We start from the raw sequence: 20,866 nt of genomic DNA, 5'->3' as shown, positions 1-20,866 counted from the left end.
ATAAATGTAGTACATGCAATACTTTTGGTGCAGTGCGATTTTAACCTCTTGACCACCGCCCCATGTCAAAAAGACGTCCTCCTTTTTAAAGTTGAATATCTCGGTAAGGGCAGCAGCTGCTGCCACAACCGAGACATTCATCTTTTCAGGGGGCGGTGGTGTACACGATAACGGCGGTCTCCGCGGCGGATTCGCCGCGAGATCGCCGTTATCGGTGGCGGGAGAGGGCCCCCCCCCCCTCCCGCCGCTCTCCCGCGCCCTCCGCCGCTTACCGGAGCCGTCGGTAGCGGCGGAGGGGATCGGATGTGTCCGGCAGCTGAGCGGGGACGGGACTGAAGGAAAAATCTCCTTCACCCGTCCTCATAGCTCTGCTGGGCGGAAGTGACGTCAAAACGTCAGTCCCGCCCAGCCTCTTAAAGAAACATTTTTTTTTTTGTCATTTGAAAAAATGACTTTTTTTTTTTTATTTTTTTTTTTGCATTTAAGTCTAATTATGAGATCTGAGGTCTTTTTGACCCCAGATCTCATATTTAAGAGGACCTGTCATGCTTTTTTCTATTACAAGGGATGTTTACATTCCTTGTAATAGGAATAAAAGTGATCAATTTATTTTTTTTTTTTCAGTGTAAAAAATTATAAAACTAAATAAAAATAAATAAGAAAACCAAAAAAATTTTTTTTAAAGCGCCCCGTCCCGACGAGCTCGCGCGCAGAAGCAAACGCATACGCGAGTAGCGCCCGCATATGAAAACGGTATTCAAACCACACAAGTGAGGTATCGCCGCGATCGTTAGAGTGAGAGCAATAATTCTAGCCCTAGACCTACTCTGCAACTCAAAAAATGCAACCTGTAGAATTTTTTAAACGTCGCCTATCGAGATTTTTAAGGGTAAAAGTTTGATGCCACGAGCGGGCGCAATTTTTAAGCGTGACATGTTGGGTATCATTTTACTCGGCGTAACATTATCTTTCACAATATATAAAAAAATTGGGCAGAATTTATTGTTGTCTTATTTTTTAATTCAAAAAAGTGATTTTTATCCAAAAAAAGTGCGCTTGTAAGACCGCTGCGCAAATACGGTGTGACAAAAAGTATTGCAATGACTGCCATTTTATTCCCTAGGATGTCTGCTAAAAAAAAATATATAATGTTTGGGGGTTCTGATTAATTTTCTAGCAAAAAAATTGTGATTTTCACATGAAGGAGAGAAGTGCCAGAATTTACCTGGTGGGCAAGTGGTTAAGGTCATTCAAAATGAATGGGGCAGAAATCACACTGCACAGAACTGCATATGAATTGCCCAGGAACCGCACAACATTCCCATGAGATTCCCATGCATTTCCTGGTGTGAATGGGCCCCTAACCTGATCATTGCAGTACTACCCCTCTACAGTCACATGCAGGGCGGTTGCACTACAGCCCCATTGAACTGCATTATCACATTCAGTGGCAGCAACATTCTGTTTAAGCACAGCACCGTGGCCGGGGCATGTGTACAGCTGGTAGCAGTTGTATGTTTAGTGTTCAGACAGGGGGTCAGTAAAATCATGGCTCAACCACCCGGTTTTACTTCCCCCAGACACATGTGTGAACAAGCCCTAAGGATCCTCTGAAACGGAACGGAGCCCACTTCAATCAGCAGAGGATCCATGAGCAGATCCCTTCCTGAATCAGAGCTGAACAGGATGGATGTCAGTTTTTTACATCTGTCCCCGTTTCTGTTTGTGGCAGGAGACACAGGAGGACCTGTGTCAGTTCTATGGATGAAAACAGACCCCACTGTCTATTTACTGTCTGTTTACATCAGGCTTTCTCCGATGTGTCACATTTAGGTCCAGATAAATGGAAGAGGACACAGTCCTTTTTAAAAAAAATCTCCCCAGACCTGGAAGGATTCAGAGCTAGGGAGGTGTAAAATGTCCATTTACATCAGCCTGTCCCTAGGGCTGCATGGACCTTCCAATCGGGTCCTCCTGACAGGGCTGCATGGACCTTTCCAATCAAGTCCTCCTAATAGGACTGCATGGACCTTTCCAATCAAGTCCTCCTGATAGGGCTGCATTAACCTGTCCAATCGGGTCCTTCTGATAGGGCTGCATGGACCTTTCCGATCACATCTTCCTGACAAATTGAGAGGAGGACCTGAAAGAAATACCCATGTGAAAGGACCCCTGTAGGTAACCAGAGTGCACTTATTTCTGCACTTCTATGACCTGTATTCAGCTGACAGCGGGCTAAAGTCTGCAGTCGCCAGATGTAAAAAATATTGGTACTATACAATAGGATGCTTCAAACATTACAAAAATGTTGGCACATGCAGATATATTAACCCGCCCTCTTCTTTTCCCAACAGGGATCGGGAATTGGTGGGGATAATAGACTGGGGGGGGGGACAGTTTTCCATTTTAGCCCCAGGATTTCCTTGTCCCAGCACTGGGTCAAAGGTAATCTGAATGAACTGAGGGGCTAGCTGGAGACAGTCCTTTTAAAAGTTTAGGAGGTGCAGTGTTTCCTGGGAATGGGAGGAGGAGTCTTCTCTCTCAAAGATGTTGTCTGGAAAAAACGTTACTCAGAATTTGCCTCCTATTGACTTCAATGGGGTTTGTATTTACATCGACAATGTTTGGATTTTTAAATGGCTTTGCGATAGGTGCCCACAAGTCAATCCCAAGCACATCCCCCCTCCCCCCATCACTATGCAGCACAATCTAAATTAGAACAAATAAATTAGATTTTCCTTCAGGAAATTGTAATAAATTGAAAATTTTACCAGCCAATGGGAATAATAGATTGTCCTCTATAAAATAGAATACACATATTTAAACATGTATAATATTGTACATATTCCTTCTATAACATATATTTAATAATACATGTAAAAAATAGAAAGTAACTTTATTTAATCCTTTATATAGAATTCTGACTTTTTATTTTTTTTCTGTATAGGTAGATCGATGAACCAAGTTTTTGGACAGGCTTGTCTTAAAAAATATGACCAAGTCAGATGAGAAACGAGCCATATGAGTGTCTTAGGTGACAGAAAGTCTTTTTTTTTGCAATTCACTGGAAGATTTACACAGGACTCAAGACATATCAGTGTTCTAAATGTAGTAAGTGTTTTGGAACCTCTTCAACATTGAGGACCTCAGAGGACAACAAGAGAGAAGTCATTTCAGTGTTCTGGAAGTGACAATGGCTTTACAATAAAGTCCAACCCATGTATATATAAGAGAAGTCATTTCAGAAGATATTTCTTGTTTGGAGTGTAATAAAGGTTTTACTATGGAGGCAAAACATATCACACACCAGAAGGTTCACACTGGAAAGAAGCCATATCAATGTTCTGAATGTGATAAAACTTTTACACAGAAGGGTAATCTTATCAGACACCAGATGACTCACACTGGAGAGAAGCCATATCGGTGTTCTGAATGTGACAAAGCTTTTACATCAAAGAGAGAGCTTATCACACACCAGATAATTCACACTGGAAAGAAGCCATATGAGTGTTCTGAATGTAGCAAAGCTTTTACAACAAAGAGAGAGCTTATCAGACACCAGAGGGTTCACACTGGAGAGAAGCCGTATCAGTGTTCTAAATGTAACAAAGCTTTTACAGACAAGAACGGGCTTAACAGACATCAGAAAATACACATTGAAGAGAAACCATATGAGTGTTCTGAATGTGATAACGTTTTTAAACAGAAGTCATATCTTATCAAACACCAGAAGATTCACACTGGAGAGAAGCTGTATCAGTGTTCTGAATGTGATAAAATGTTTACACAGAAGTGTAATCTAATCGCACACCAGATGACTCACACTGGAGAGAAGCCATATCAGCGTTCAGAATGTGACAAAGCTTTTACATCGAAGTCAAATCTTATCACACACCAGATAAGTCACACTGGAAAGAAGCCATATGAGTGTTCTGAATGTGGCAAAGCTTTTACAACAAAGAGAGAGCTTATCACACACCAGAGGGTTCACACTGGAGAGAAGCCGTATCAGTGTTCTGAATGTAACAAAGCTTATAAAACAAAGTCAAACCTTTTCATTCACCAGATGAATCACACTGGAAAGAAGCGGTATGAGTGTTCTGAATGTAAAAAAGCTTTTGCAGAGAAGAGAGAACTTATCAGACACCAGATGACTCACACTGGAGAGAGGCCCTATGAGTGTTCTGAATGTGACAAAGCTTATACAGACAAGAGAGGGCTTAACAGACATCAGAAAATGCACATTGAAGAGAAGCCATATGAGTGTTCTGAATGTGACAAAGCTTTTACACAGAAGTCAACCCTTATCAGACACCAGAAGATTCACACTGGAGAGAAGCTGTATCAGTGTTCTGATTGTGATAAAGCTTTTACAGAGAAGGAAACCCTTTTCCAACACACAAGGGTCCACACCAGAGAGAAGCCATTTGAATGTTCTGAATGTGGAAAAGCTTTTGCATGGAAGTCATATCTTATCACACACCAGAGGATTCACACTGGAGAGAAGCTGTATCAGTGTTCAGAATGTGAAAAAGCTTTTACAGAGAAGACAAGCCTTATCATACACCAGAGGGTTCACACTGGAGAGAAGCCATTTCAATGTTCTGAATGTGACAAAGCTTTTACGGTTAATGCCGGGCTAATCGATCACCAGAGGATTCACAATGGCTCAGCCATGAATAAGCACTGATTTTGTGCGAAACGTCGGCTGTCCCCTGTTTCTGTTGCTGTGATCTGGTAATGCTTTTGCTGTTCATTTAATAAAAGACAACCTGTACGGTTTTTGGAGTGCGGCCATCCATCCTTCATTCAACCTTTATGCTTGCCTAGTGCACCGCCAGCACCCTTGGAATCCTGTACCAGTGCATGACCATATAGTAGACCCACCTGGAGCGGTGACTTTCTTTCTTCTATGTCAAATCGTATTCATGTCTCTATAATGTCGAATCTTTTCTCTTTATGTAGAATAATATTGGACTAATAGAGTTAAGGTTAGGCACATTCGACCGCAACAAAAACGAAAATAAAGCATTTGTTTATGTCGGATCTTTCGTTTTTCATTTTCTGTGCTTTCGTTATCGTTTGTTAAAACGATAAAGAAAATACCTGGAATTCGGACGAAAATTAATGCACACGTCTAATTTACAGTACCTACAGGTCAGTCTTATTATATGCTTATCTGTAGGTACAATTAACCTCTTCAATACCGGGCAACTTCGCCCCTTCCTGCCCAGGACAATTTTCAGCTTTCACTGTTGTCACACTTTGACTTACAATTACACGGTCACGGTCACGGACAAATATTTTATCATTTCCTCCCGCAAAATAGAGATTTCTTTTGGTGATATTTGATCGCTTCTGGGGCTTTTATTTTTTGCTAAACAAACTAAAAAAGACAATTTAAAAAAAAAATATGTTTTTCTTAGTGAAGGAGAAAAATAAATTGTATGGCAGAAACTGACAGGTGCTGATTAGCTGGCACTGATGAGGCGGCACTGATGATCTGGCACTGATAGGCACTGATGAGCACTAATAAGGCAGCACTGATGTGTAGAATTGATGGGCACTGATATGCAGCACTGACAGGTGGCAATGATGGGCACTGACAGGTGGCACTGATGGGCACTGACAGGTGGCACTGATGGGCACTGACAGGTGGCACTGATCGGCGTCACTGATGGACACTGATAGCTGGCACTGATAGGTGGCATTGATTGGCACTGACAGGTGACACTGATGGACAGCACTGATGATGAGGTACTGACAGGTGTTACTGCTGGGCACTGATTGGCACTGTGATGGGCACTGATTGGCACTGCGGTGGGCTGTGATTGGAACTGCGATGGGCACTAGGAGACTTTATTGAGGGGCACTGATTGGCAGCTGATTAGCACATCTGATGGGGGCTGTGCTGATAATCAATGTGCTGATTATCAGCGCAGTCCCCCCTCTGACAGGCAGGGCCGCCATCAGGAATTATGGGGCCTCTTACACAGCTTCAGGCATGGGCCCCCTGGAGCAGAGAACTGGGGGGTGCTGCCGCCTCAAACTGAGAAGCGGGGGGCGTGAATTGAGAAATGGGGGGTGCGAATTGGGGGGTTGCCCTGGGGACCTCTGGGCCCCTTACAAAAAAAATATATAAAAAAAGTATATATAAAAAAGGGGGGTAGCCATCCAGAGTGAGGGAAATAGTTCTAGCGCCAGAGTGAGGACAATAGTTCTAGCGCCAGAGTGAGGGCAATAGTTCTAGCGCCAGAGTGAGGGCAATAGTTCTAGCGCCAGAGTGAGGGCAATAGTTCTAGCGCCAGAGTGAGGGCAATAGTTCTAGCACCAGAGTGAGGGCAATAGTTCTAGTACCAGAGTGAGGACAGTAGTTCTAGCACCAGAGTGAGGGCAATAGTTCTAGCGCCAGAGTGAGGGCAATAGTTCTAGCGCCAGAGTGAGGGCAATAGTTCTAGCGCCAGTGTGAGGACAATAGTTCTAGCGCCAGAGTGAGGACAGTAGTTCTAGTACCAGAGTGAGGACAGTAGTTCTAGTACCAGAGTGAGGACAATAGTTCTAGCGCCAGTGTGAGGGCAATAGTTCTAGCACCAGAATGAGGGCAATAGTTCTAGCGCCAGAGTGAGGACAATAGTTCTAGCGCCAGAGTGAGGGCAATAGTTCTAGCGCCAGAGTGAAGGCAATAATTCTAGTACCAGAGTGAGGACAATAGTTCTAGCACCAGAGTGAGGACAATAGTTCTAGCGCCAGTGTGAGGACAATAGTTCTAGCGCCAGAGTGAGGACAGTAGTTCTAGTACCAGAGTGAGGACAATAGTTCTAGCACCAGAGTGAGGACAATAGTTCTAGCACCAGAGTGAGAACAATAGTTCTAGCACCAGAGTGAGGACAATAGTTCTAGCGCCAGAGTGAGGGCAATAGTTCTAGCGCCAGAGTGAGGGCAATAGTTCTAGCGCCAGAGTGAGGGCAATAGTTCTAGCGCCAGAGTGAGGGCAATAGTTCTAGCGCCAGAGTGAGGGCAATAGTTCTAGCGCCAGAGTGAGGACAATAGTTCTAGCGCCAGAGTGAGGGCAATAATTCTAGTACCAGAGTGAGGACAATAGTTCTAGCGCCAGAGTGAGGGCAATAGTTCTAGTGCCAGAGTGAGGACAGTAGTTCTAGTACCAGAGTGAGGACAATAGTTCTAGCGCCAGAGTGAGGACAATAGTTCTAGTACCAGAGTGAGGACAATAGTTCTAGTACCAGAGTGAGGACAATAGTTCTAGCGCCAGAGTGAGGGCAATAGTTCTAGCGCCAGAGTGAGGACAATAGTTCTAGCGCCAGAGTGAGGGCAATAGTTCTAGCGCCAGAGTGAGGACAATAGTTCTAGGGCCTATGGGAAATACAGGGTCCTGGAGTGTGTCACCATTTCACGGACGCACGCTATTTTATGGTTTGTCATGTTGGGTATCTATTTACCTAGTGCAGCCACGTCTTCTATATTTCACCAAATGGGTAATTTATTGCATTTGTGGCACCTAAAGATACTTTTTTTGTATTTGTTACTACAATATTGTGTTTCCTAGACCTTTGCGCTAATATTGTGTAACATAAAAAAATTGGAACTACCGCTATTTTATTCTCTATGGTGTCTGCTTTCAGAAAATATATAATGTTTGGAGGGTTTTATTTAATCTTCAGAGCTAAAATATACTTTTTAACCCCTTGATGCGGTCATAACACAAATATGTGGCCCCACTGCCATATTTGCATATCTCCCTTTGTGCTGGGAGTGCGCCGCACAGTGTGCTCCCAGCACAGGGACTGAGGGAACTTCCAATTCTGGGTCACCTGATCATTGTAGTAGCCTCTGATTGGTGATCAGTCTCTATGAAGCCAGCCCCTGTGTCTCTCTCTGTGAATGGAGAGGAAAGATACAGTGGATATTTGTCTCTCATTGCATAGAGAGAAAACAAAGTGTGTGTAAAATGAATAAAAAGGAAAAAAATATAAATAAAAAGGTCAAAGGTCATTATATTTTGGGCAGGATTTTTTTTACAAACAATAAATAACTTACACATATGTGGAATCACTGCGATTGTCAGGAGAAGGACATTTTATTTTGGGTTGTTTTTTGGTGGTAGGTTATGGTAGTAACAAGAAAGATACAGCTACATTTAAAAACATGATTATTTTTTACTATTTTGGGCCTTTTTTCCTTTAAAATATATATAAAAACAGGAGACATCCATAACCATTTACCACCAAATGAAAGGCCAAATTGTCCTGAAAAGGTATAACCCTTTCACGACTAAAGCCTATTTATGACATTTTGGGCCAGATTTAGAGAGAACTTATGCGGACGTATCTGTTGATATGCCGCGTAAGTTCTTGGATGCGCCGTCGTATCTATGCTCCATATTCTTGAAACCAGATACGCCCAAATTCTGGCTCCATCCGACCGACGTAAGTCTTCTACGCCGTCGTATCTTGGGTGCATATTTACGCTGGCCGCTAGGGGCGCTTCCATTGATTTAAGCGTCGAATATGTAAATGACCAAGATACGCCGATTCACAAAGTACTTGCGCCCGTCGCAGTAAGCTACGCCATTTACGTAAGGCATACGTCCGACGTATAGTTATCCCTCATAAAGCAGGTGTAAGTCATGTTAGGGTATGGACGTCGGTACAGCCGTCGGATTTTAGGTTGTTTGCGTAAGTCGTACGTGAATGGGGCTGGGCGTAGGTTACGTTCACGTCAAAAGCATTGAGCAAAGTATCTTAGGGAGTATATGCAACGTGATTTTGAGCATGCGTGCGCATGCGCCGTTCGTTCAGGAATTCATTTACATGGGGTCACGGCTAATTTTAATACAACACGTCCACTACCTTCCTAATTTGAATTAGACGGGCTTACGCCGGCCCATTTACGCTACGCTGACGTAACTTAGGGAGCAAGTGCTTTGTGAATACTGCTCTTGCCTCTCAGAGTTACGTTGGCGTAGCACACATGAGATGCGCTACGCCCTCACAAAAATACGCCGCTGTCTCTGAATCCGGGCCTTTGTGTTTACAAGTTAAAATCCGTTTTTTTTTTTTTTGCTAGAAAATTACTTAGAACCACCAAACATTATATATATATATTTTATATCAGAGAATCTGGAGAATAAAATGGCGATTGTTGCAATACTTTATGTCACACGGTATTTGTGCAGTGGTGTTTTTTAAAAGCAACTTTTTGGGAAAAATTAACTTTCATGAATTTAAAAAAAATTAGCCCAATTTTTTTGTATAATGTGAAAGATGATGTTACGCCAAGTAAATAGATACCAAACATGTCACGCTTTATAATTGCACACACTCGTGCAATGGCGACAAACTACGGTACCTAAAAATCTCCATAGGCGTCACTTTAAACTTTTTTTATGGTTACCAGGTTAGAGTTACAGAGGAGGTCTAGGGATAGAATTATTTCTCTCGCTTTAATGATCGCGGCGATACCTCACATGTGTGATTTGAACGCCGTTTTCATATATGGTGCGACATATACATGTGAACATCCCTTGTGACAGTGATAGGTGGTGACAGGTCCCCTTTATGGAGGGATCTAAAAGACCCCCGATCCCTCCTTTGCACTTCAAAGTATTCAGATCTCGGAAAACTACGATTCTGAATACTGTGTACTTTTTTAAATCCGGCACCATTGGCAGCCCAGTAACCCGGAAGTGACAATGCCGCTTCCGTGTTTACATTGCGGAGACTGAATTGAAGCCGTTTACAGTTTTGTTTCAGTCTACACCTAGAAACTGGAGGTGCCAGATCGTGGATCGGGTCTCCCGGTGGGACGGGAGGCCCGGTCAGAGTGGCGAGAGGCGGAAGAGGGGGTGATGTTCCCTCTCGCTCCTCCGGCATAACAACTGAGTGGCATTTAGCCGCATCGGTTGTTATGCCTGGATAGCCAATCGCCGGCTCTAAACAACGTTACCTGCAGCTGCGGGCATCATCCCGGTATAACCCAAGAAAGCCGAGGACGCATATATGCGTACGCTCGGTGGGAAAGGGATAATCCACCTGGATTAGAGAATGATGAAAATGTAATATATTCAGTCAAAGCTCCATAAACAAGAGAAGGATGAGACTCATGGAGAAAACACAATTCAGTGATTGGTTGTCCAAAAAGTATCTCAAAAGATAAAATGTTCTAATGCCGCGTACACACGACCATTTTTCATGACATGCCAAAAACCAAAGTTTTTCCCAACGTGATTCTTCTCAAGCCTGCCTTGCATACACACATTCAGGCAAAAAAAAAAATGCTCGACCAAAGCTCGCTGACGTACAACACGTACGTCGGCACTATAAAGGGGAAGGTCCATTCAAATGGCACCACCCTTTTGGGCTGCTTTTGCTGATTATCATGTAGCACTACCCCCGAAGGAGCTGCTGGATATTTTCGGGCGGCGTGTTACCTCTATTTCCTCGCCGTCCAGGGTAATGGATGATAGTTGAAAAAGTTCAATGTCCGCACTTTACACTTCTTTTTGTAGAACTTGGTAAGGAATGAAGAAGTGGGTATTGCTCACCCGGATAGGTTTCTCTCACTAGCCTAGCAGCCGGGATGGCGCATGGAATAAAGTACAGTCTCTGCCACAGACCTTCCCACAGATGGAGACACTTTCGGTCCAAAATCCTCGTAGCACAGGATTCATCACCCGGATCTCTCCAGATTATCGTCTTGCAGAATTTAGAACTGACAGGCGATCACCATCAAGCCTTTCAGAAATGGTGCGTCCTTCAATGAAGTTCAAGGCCTCTCCTGAGATACCAGCCTCATGCTTGGTCCTCTCCAAGATAGGTTCTTCATCAAGCAGCTTCCTCCCTCCAGGACAGACAGCACAGGATCACCCTTGAAAGCGTAGACCCAATCTGACTAGTGGGCCTACTTACACAGATCACAACCCCCGGACCAACGTGATCCAGAGGCAGGATTACAGGAACACGCACCCCCGGGAAAAAGAGGGTCACACACAGGGTGGTGGGACGACAGACCACCGACCGACAACCCCGGTCCAATGACGTCTATTCCTTAAGTACCCCTCCCCAGCATGCACAGCAGGACGATCAACCCCCACTGATTGGATGCCGAGGGGAGACACCCAAATCACCTTGACTTAGCTGCTGCCCCCCTTGGCCCGGGGTGGTAACGACACCCCAGGCGAACAATAGTGGTCACTCACAGCACAGCCATGGCTGGAAAAGAGGCCCAATTTGCTCAAAATCACACATGTCTGAGTAAACTAACGCTCAGACTTCCCTCTAAATTTAAAGCAGCGCCAGCCCAACAGGAGCAGGCCGCTACACTCGTGTTAGCAAAAGTTTGGTGAGAGACGATTCGCACTTTTCAGCCTCGTGCTTTTCAGTCCGTTACAGCGTGACGAATGTGTTATCTCCATTACGAACACTAGTTTTACTAGAACAAGTGCTCCCGTCTCATACTTGATTCTGAGCATGCGCCTTTTTTTCCCTCTCGGAAAAGCATACACACGAGCGGTTTTGTGACGAGAAAAAGACCAACGGGAAACAGACGAGAAAACTGCTATGGAGCCTACACACGAACGGTTTTCCGGACCAATCTAAACAAATGGCAGTTTTCTCGTCATGAAAAATGGTTGTGTGTACGCGGCATAAGGCGCTCTAGGTGTGTGCCTGATGAACATAAGAGCTAAACGCAATGCATCCGTCCATTCCATTCCTATCTTCTCACAGATTTTAGCATTATATCTTTTTACTTTCATACCAACTTGTGTGATGAAGTGAGGGATGAAACTGATGAGCTTTTTCATTGCAACTTAGCTGCTACCCAGGGCCGGTCCTAGGGTCACAGGCGCCTGGGTGCAGAAATATTTCTGGTGCCCCCACATGGGTGTGGTCATTTTACTAACTCCTCCCCTTTGTAAAGTTTTCTATGACAATGACTCAACCACAGAGATGCTCCCCCACAAAGTCTTCATTACCCTGGGATCCTTACATGATGTCTTAACAATAAACAAAATACAGGAAGAGAAGCAGAGTACTTTACTGGTACCTGGAGGGGGGGATCCCTGATGGACACAGAGAGGGATTCTGTTAGAGAGTCTGTTAGAGCCCCCAGACATACTACAGACGTGATACAGGATATGGTCAGAGACTGCAGACATAGTACAAGAGGCGGTCAGAGACTGCAGACATAGTACAGGAGACGAACAGAGACTGCAAACATGATATAGGCCACTGCCAGAGATCGCAGACATAGTACAGGGGATAGTCCATTAGACCCCTTTAACACTGGAGGCAGTTTAGTGCTATAAAAAGTACCTGAAAAAGCCTCATCTGCAATCCCAGTGTGAGAGCCTGAGTGCTTTCACACTGGGGCGGTGCACCGGCAGGCTGTCAAAAAAATTTCCTGCAAGTAGCTTCTTTGAGGCGCTTTAGGAGCGGTGTATACGCCGCTCCTAAAGCACCCCTGTTCATTGAAATCAATGGGCAGTGCCTGCAAAGCGGTTCGGCACTGGTGCCTTTGAACCCTTTATTTGGCCACTAGTGGGGTTTAACCACTTAAGCCCCGGACCATTTTGTTGCTAAATGCCCAGGTCAGGTTTTGCGATTCGGCACTGCATCGCTTTAACAGACAATTGCGCGGTCGTGCGACATGGCTCCCAAACAAAATTTGGGTCCTTTTTTTCCCCACAAATAGAGCTTTCTTTTGGTGGTATTTGATCACCTCTGCGTTTTTTATTTTTTGCGCTATAAACAAAAATAGAGCGAGAATTTTGAAAAAAATGCAATATTTTTTACTTTTTGCTATAATAAATATCCCCCCAAAACATATATATAATTTTTTTTTCCTCAGTTTAGGCCGATACGTATTCTTCTACCTATTTTTGGTAAAAAAAATCGCAATAAGCGTTTATCGATTGGTTTGCGCAAAATTTATAGCGTTTACAAAATAGGGGATAGTTTTATTTTTTTTTTTATTTTTTTTACTACTACAGACAATTTTGACACATTTTTGGGACCATTGTCATTTTCACAGCAAAAAATGCATTTAAATTGCATTGTTTATTGTGAAAATGACAGTTGCAGTTTGGGAGTTAACCACAGGGGGCACTGTAGGAGTTAGGGTTCACCTAGTGTGTGTTTACAACTGATGGGGGGTGTGGCTGTATGTCTGACGTCATCGATCGAGTCTCCCTATAAAAGGGATCACACGATCGATGCGCCGCCACAGTGAAGCACGGGGAAGCTGTGCTTACATACGGCTCTCCCCGTTCTTCAGCTTCGGGGAGCGATCGTGAGGGGGCGGCTATAAACGAATAGCTGCGCCGTCATCCCGGATCGCTCCCCGCGGGTATCCGACCGCCGCATGTACCGGGGGGGTCCCGATCGGACCCGCGGAAAGGCGGGGACGTACATGTATGCCCATATGCCTGTACGTGCCATTCTGTGGACGTACATGTACATGCAGCGGGCGTTAACCAGTTAAATGTACCTCTAAAATGACGGTAAATCACCGCTAAAACTAGTGGCTTTTTACCGCTGATGCCCCAGCAATGTCAGTGTGAAAGGGCTCTTGGCAGGGGCGGACTGACAACTCATGGGGCCCCCGGGGAATAGGAGATTATGGAGCCCCTGGGGAATAGGAGATTATGGAGCCCCCGGGGAATAGGAGATTATGGAGCCCCGCGGGCAATAGATTATGGGGCTACACAGTATACATACACAGTATACACACACAGACACACAATATGCACACACAGTATACATACACAGTATACACACACAGACACACAATATGCACACACAGTATATATACACAGTATACATACACAGTATACACACACAGACACACAATATGCACACACAGTATACATACACAGTATACACACACAGACACACAATATGCACACACAGTATATATACACAGTATACATACACAGTATACACACACAGACACACAATATGCACACACAGTATACATACACAGTATACATACACAGACACACAATATGCACACACAGTATACATACACAGTATACATACACAGACACACAATATGCACACACAGTATACATACACAGTATACACACACAGTATACACACACAGACACACAATATGCACACACAGTATACATACACAGTATACACACACAGACACACAATATGCACACACAGTATACATACACAGTATACACACACAGACACACAATATGCACACACAGTATACATACACAGTATACACACACAGACACACAATATGCACACACAGTATACATACACAGTATACACACACAGACACACAATATGCACACACAGTATACATACACAGTATACACACACAGACACACAATATGCACACACAGTATACATACACAGTATACACACACAGACACACAATATGCACACACAGTATACATACACAGTATACACACACAGACACACAATATGCACACACAGTATACATACACAGTATACATACACAGACACACAATATGCACACACAGTATACATACAAACAGAATACACATACACACACTGAAAAGGTACTGGAGAGGAGGGGCAGCTATAATCTTGGGATATTTTTAAAAACACAGATTTTTACATACTGTCCCTGGTTTTACTAAGGCTGGCAACCCTGATAGGGCCCCCTAGTGGCATGGCGGCGGGAGGGGGGGATGTCCCCTCCTGTCGCCTATAAGAATGATATACTCAGGGCTGTCTTAATTAGAGGGCACACCTGGGCATTGCTGCATGGAGGGCCCTGCACTTTCCTTAAATCAGTTGGTCCTTGAGTCCACACTGCCTCGAAATTGGGGGCCCCATGATGGCACTGAGAGTGATGAATACACAGGGGGGGCAGGCTGGCAGCGGTGCGCCGTGCAGAGCGATACTTTTTTTTTCACAGCCAGCAGGGAGGGGCGGGGCCAGAGTACCAGTGATGCTCTGACCCCTCGCCATGCAGCTTGAATGATCGGACTCGAAGGCTGCGGGGTAGGAGCTGGAGTGGGAGCTGCTGAGTCGGCAGCACTGAGAGCCCACCTGCGGAAGTAGCATTGTGGATGGTGTCATGGTGAGCCCAGCTGTCCAGCACTGTTTGAACCGAAAAGGCTTAGAATGCCCGGAAAGATGCTCCCTCCTCCGCCCCTCCTTCTGCCTTCTTGATTGGTATAGGTGAGTGCAGTGCTGGAGGTGGGCACAGAGCCAAAAATTCACATGGGGGATATCAAGGGTGTATGGGGGAAAAAAATCTGAGGGGAGATCTGGGGTGTATAGGGGGTAGCAATTCTTGGGGTAGCTTGGGTGGCTATAGTGCTAGAGGTATCAGGGATGTAGAGAGGCCACAGTGTAGGGGGTATCCGGGATGTAGTGGGGTCACAATCTTATGATATATGGTTACAGTGCTGGGGGGAATATCCAGGGTGTAGAGGGGTCAGATGATTACGTTGCCCAGGGGCCCATGATGCTATTAAGACGGCCCTGTATATACTGCTGTTTAGAGTATATAGTGCCTGGGGGCCCCCCCCATGCCATTTATTTTTATTTGGGTGCAGGGTTCCCCTTAATATCCATACCCGACCCAAAGTGCCTGGTAATGGACTCGGGGGGGGGGGGGGGGGATGCCGTTTTTCTCAATGATTTTCATCCATATTGCCGGACCTGACAATACATTACAGCCACAAGCAGCTTTAAATGACTTTTTTCCTTTAGAAATGTCATTTTGCTGCAGGGATAGTTCTAAACACAGAAACAATGCGCCACATTACAGGCATACTATAGACACCCCCCAGGCATGATATTTAAAGGAATATTTCACTTTTATTGTTTCACTGTTTTTAAAACTTTTTTTTGCATTGATACATGTCCCCTGGGGCAGGACCCGGGTCCCCAAACACTCTCCTGGGGCAGGACCCGGGTCCCCAAACACTCTCCTGGGGCAGGACCCGGGTCCCCAAACACTCCCCTGGGGCAGGACCCGGGTCCCCAAACACTCTCCTGGGGCAGGACCCGGGTCCCCAAACACTCCCCTGGGGCAGGACCCGGGTCCCCAAACACTCTCCTGGGGCAGGACCCGGGTCCCCAAACACTTTTTTATGGCAATAACTTGCATATTAGTCTTTAAAATGAGCAATATTGATTTTTTTCCACGTTTGTGTCCCATAAACCTTAACGGTGTTTGCGTGTCCAAACAAACTTTTTGCCTGTTCGCATGTTCTGCTGTGAACCGAACCGGTGGGTGTTCGGCTCATCCCTAGAAATCACAGCGGAGACACAAGGATCCAGACAGTTTTTGGGGAAATAACACAGGATCTCAATCCTCCTGAGAAGTTCCTAAAAAGAGAACTGTCATTGGATTCCATGGCATGACTTTATCTGAATATTAGAAGGCACAGCGTATTCCAAGGGGGCTCCGAGGTAAACTGATCCCAGCTTTGTTTGCAGACAGGGAGGAGGACAATGGTCTGTTTGCACAAGTCCTAAACAAAAGCTCCATTGTTCTCCGAGTTTCTAAGAAGAAGCTGCTCTGGCTGCACAGATCACACCGGTGGAGTCTACACTGCAGTCTGTATTGTCAGCCGAGCAGCTGAAGGGGTTCAACGTCTAAACATCTACTAATCAGACGTACTCTTGGAGCGTCACCTACACAACATTCTCACCTCGTCCATCTAGACTGGTCACTAGAGCTTCTTCTACAGACTCTGACCCATCACTTCCCTCCTCTGCTAGAGGCACTTTATTAGGATCTATAGAGGGACAACACCGGCCTGGTTTTCTACATCGGAATGAAGGAAACAGCAGAGATACGGCCACAGAGGAGATAGGAAACATCAACTCTACAACAAGTCATCTGCCACTCAGCCAACCTTCCCAACAGAGGATTCCTCATCAACAGAAAGAGACGCAATTCTCACCTTCTCCTCCGCTGAACTGACATCGGGTAAGATGGACCTTCTGGGGAAAGGTTTGGCCTTTAGCTCTAAAGTTCTTTTTTTTTTTTCAAATTATTTTGTTTTATTTAGATACACATTAATAATACATTATACATTATACAATTGTAGCAGTGCTTATTACTGTTAAGATACTATTGTTGTACACAACTTCAATATATGTACAATTCACGTAAATTAGCCATGCCACTGCGTACTGTAGTGTATCCCCTCTAACCTATGAATGCGATCCTAAGCACTCCTACCCATCTGTTAGAAGGAAAAAAATATATAAAAGAGAAGAGAGAGAAAAAAAAAACATCAAAAAAGAAAAAAAGAAATATAAAAGAACAAAAAAGAAAAAAGAAAAAATTCACCTAGGCTCTCTTCGTTATCCCACGCTCCCATTCTCCCCCCCTCGCACCCTGGAATCTAAGAAGGATTTCCAGGGAGTCCAAATTCTTAAGTATCTTTCCTTTTGGTGTTGTGCTGTTTGTACTAATTCTTCTAATTTACTGATTTCTTTTACTTTATTTATCCATATCTCTATTGTGGGTGGAGTTGGTGACTTCCATTTTTTTGTTATGCACATTTTTGCAGCATCTAATAGATGACCTAGACTTGTCTCCCTATATGCTTTCTCTTGTATTTGGTTCACGTGTAAGAGGTAAAATTCTGGATCTTCCGGTATCTCATATTCTGAGCACATCTGAAGTATCCTTTTAATCTCCAGCCAAAAACTCCTTAACAAAGGGCAGTCCCAGAACATGTGTAACATCGTCCCTTTACTGCCCTGGCACCTCCAACATTTATCTGACACCTCTGGGAAGATTTTGTTTAATCTCTCCGGTGTCCTATACCACCTTGCGAAAATCTTGTAATTTGTCTCCTGTGTCCTTGCGCATATTGATGTTTTATGCATTCGTTTATACATGCGTTGTCTCTGTTCCGTACTAAATACCCTTTTTAGTTCCTGTTCCCAATCCTGGACACATTTCAGAGGGTGATTCCCTAACTGTGCCAGTATATCATAACTTATTGATAGTGTGTGTTGTAATCTTCCCCTCTCGCTACACATTTTTTCAATTCTCGTAATTGGTCTTTCGAAAACCCCTGGGTTTGGTAATGTATTCAGAAAGTGAACCATCTGGAGTGCATTCCAAAACTTTAGGTGAAATCCCCCCCCTTGTTCCATTAATTCAGCTATTGTGAGCCATCTTCCCCTTCGTATATAACTCACTACCTGTCTACACCCCCCCTCCCTTAGGTCTCGGAAAGCTCCGTCCTCATCTCCCGGGGGAAAAAGGGGGTTTCCCAGTACTGGTTATAGTGGGGAAGTCCTAGGGTCCATACCCATCATGGAAAAAGCTGTTACACATATCTTCACTGTATTTCCCAGTATCGGGTTTTTGTTAAATTCTTTAGCTCTAATAAGTTCTAATGAAGACGTTTTTGTTGGCACCGGACTTGTAGAGATATTTTAGGAATATTGATAGATTGAAGGTAGATTATTCTCCGAGAGGCGATATTGAGGGATCATCTGTAGTAACACCACTGAGTAGGTCTGTCTTAGGTTTACAGACACAATAGAAGTTTCCACCGCCCACTACATATGCAGCAGCAGAAATGTCTCTTCATTTGGAGGATAAAGATGGGAAAGTATTACAGGATATAATCAGGAACTGTGGGGTCCTCTCCTAATAATGTAACCATTGAAGAGAAAGGGGCATTGCCATCATTAGCAGCAAGGTGAGATATAACATTGAAGCCAGCTGATAAGGGGGGATGGGTTGTCATCTTTGACATGGTGTTCCGTCAGATAAGGTGACCCGTCAGAATTGGTAACAGAAGTGATGTTCCATCACCGCCATCTTGCTACACCCCGCACAGAAATGATACACAGAGAAGGGGGAAGGCAGACATCTTGTTACATAGGGTTGCCACCTGTCTGGGACTCACCCGGCAGTATGGGTTTGGAATCCCCTGCCCGGGTTTTTGTCTGCTCGAGACCCAGACACAGTGGCCCAGATTCAAGAAGCAATTGTGTCTGCGTAACCATAGTTACGCAGCGCAATTGCTTACTTGCGCCGGCGTAACGACTTCTCCTGATTCAGAGAGCTTGTTACGCCGACTGCAGCCTAAGATATGCGTGGCATAAGGCTCTTATGCCCTCATATCTTAGGCTGCATTCTTACGCAGGCCGCTAGGTGGCGTTCCCGTTGTGCTCAGCGTATAGTATGCAAATTGCATACTAACGCCGATTCACAACGTTACGCAAGCCCTGCGTACACAGTGCACGTCGTTTGCGTACGGCGGTTTTTGCGTAAGGCTGCCCATGCTATTAGCAGGGGCAGCCAATGTTACGTATACCTGTCGTTCCCGCGTCGCGAAATTTGAAATTTACGTAGTTTGCGTAAGTGAATCGTGAATGGCGCTGGACACCATTCACGTTCACTTTGAAGCAAATGACGTCCTTGCGACGTCATTTACCGCAATGCACGTCGGGAAAGTTTCCCTAAGGAGCATGCGCTCTACGCTCGGCACGGGAACACGCCTAATTTAAATGATTCCCGCCCCCTACGGGATCATTTACATTAGGCGCCCTTACGCAGGGCATTTTTGAAGAGCGCCCACGCAAATTACGTGGCTACTGCTTCATGAATGAAGCGTAGCGCAAATAATTTTCGTAGGCGCAGGGTAAAAAGGGTACACTGCGCCTCCGTAAGGAGCGCGCAGCTGTACCTGAATCTACCCCAGTGACAGCCCGAAGCACCAATCCTCCTCTTCCTCACTGTCAGCTTCTACAGCTTTTATCTATAAGGGAAAGGGGCGCTACTCCCTGCACATACTTCTTGCCTCCACTGTGGATCCTCCACACCCTCCCCCATGTGCAGAGCCCGGGATTGTCTGTCCCCGTGCAGTGAGTGAAGGAAGAGAAGTTTTAGCAGTGTGGAGAACACAGGAAGTAGCTATCTGCAGTCTTCCTGGCCAGTGGCCCTTTCTCTACTAGAGGAGGGTGAGCAATGCCCCCACCCCCTTCTTTTTAACAGGTGAGGGAAGTTCCTATCTTCCTGGATTGCGGTCCCCTAATATCACCCCCCTGCATTCCTCCTAGCTGGGGGTCTTCTATAACTCGAGGGGGAAGAGAATTCCTGTATTGGGGTCCCTTCTTATAACCCCCCTCCTGCCCCCCAGATGGGGGTCTTATTTAAATAGAGGGAAGCTCATATGTTCCTGGATATGGATCCCATCTTATCAGGCCCTGCTGTCCTCATATCTGGAGCTCTTCTTTAACTGGGGGGAGGGAGGGGACTTTCTGGATTCCTGGGGGGGTCCCTTCTGATTACCCCCCTGCATTCATATTATCCAGGGTTCTCCTTTACCTTCAGGGAGGGAGGTTCCTGTACTCCCAGATGGGGAACCCATCTCATTACCACCCTGCAGTCCTCCTGGTCAGGGGACTTCTTTTAACTGGAAGGGGGTGCCTGTATTCCCAGATGGGGGTGTGTGTGGGGGGGGGGTCCCTGACTGCTTTGGCACTATTTTCGCACATGCCATAGCCATCCCATATGTTGCAGCTTGGCATTGCTTTCATTTTTATTAGCCCCGCCTACTACTCCCCCTGGGGGGGTCACATTTTGACATATTTTTCCCTGCACACCAGCTGACTTTGTCCCGGCACTGGCTGCAAGGGAGCCACAGTGGGGTTTGTCTCTAAGCCCGGGTTCACACTGCTGCAATCTCAGAGATCGCATGTGATTTTTGCCCGCACTGCAGGTGCCGATCCCATGCGATGTCTGAGCAATGCGAGTTCAGACATACAGTTGTATACAGTTATATGGCGGAACTCGCATTGGATTCGCACAGAAAATAGTGCAGGGACTTGTTTTTCCCCGCACTAGAATCGGATCGCATGGGTGTTCTCAC

At 45.3% G+C, this 20,866-nt stretch overlaps 1 protein-coding gene and 1 pseudogene across 1 annotated transcript in view; both read left to right on the top strand.

Moving 5' to 3' along the window:
- The first annotated feature begins 3,061 nt into the window (after nt 1-3,061).
- LOC120921544 (zinc finger protein 84-like) overlaps nt 3,062-20,866 on the top strand; it is a 29,376-nt gene continuing 11,571 nt past the window's right edge. Inside the window, exon 1 of the mRNA XM_040334044.1 lies at nt 3,062-4,573. Within this exon, the coding sequence (XP_040189978.1) occupies nt 3,284-4,573 (1,290 nt within the window). The 5' untranslated portion in view covers nt 3,062-3,283. The remainder of the gene's footprint in view (nt 4,574-20,866) is intronic.
- The window catches only part of LOC120921551, a 183,166-nt pseudogene continuing 178,889 nt past the window's right edge, over nt 16,590-20,866 (top strand).

Source organism: Rana temporaria (genome assembly GCF_905171775.1).
Source record: "Rana temporaria chromosome 2 unlocalized genomic scaffold, aRanTem1.1 chr2c, whole genome shotgun sequence".
NCBI classification, from domain to species: Eukaryota; Metazoa; Chordata; class Amphibia; order Anura; family Ranidae; genus Rana; species Rana temporaria.
The sequence above is the reverse complement of the archived record's forward strand: the minus strand, read 5'-3'. Positions and strand labels throughout refer to the sequence as shown.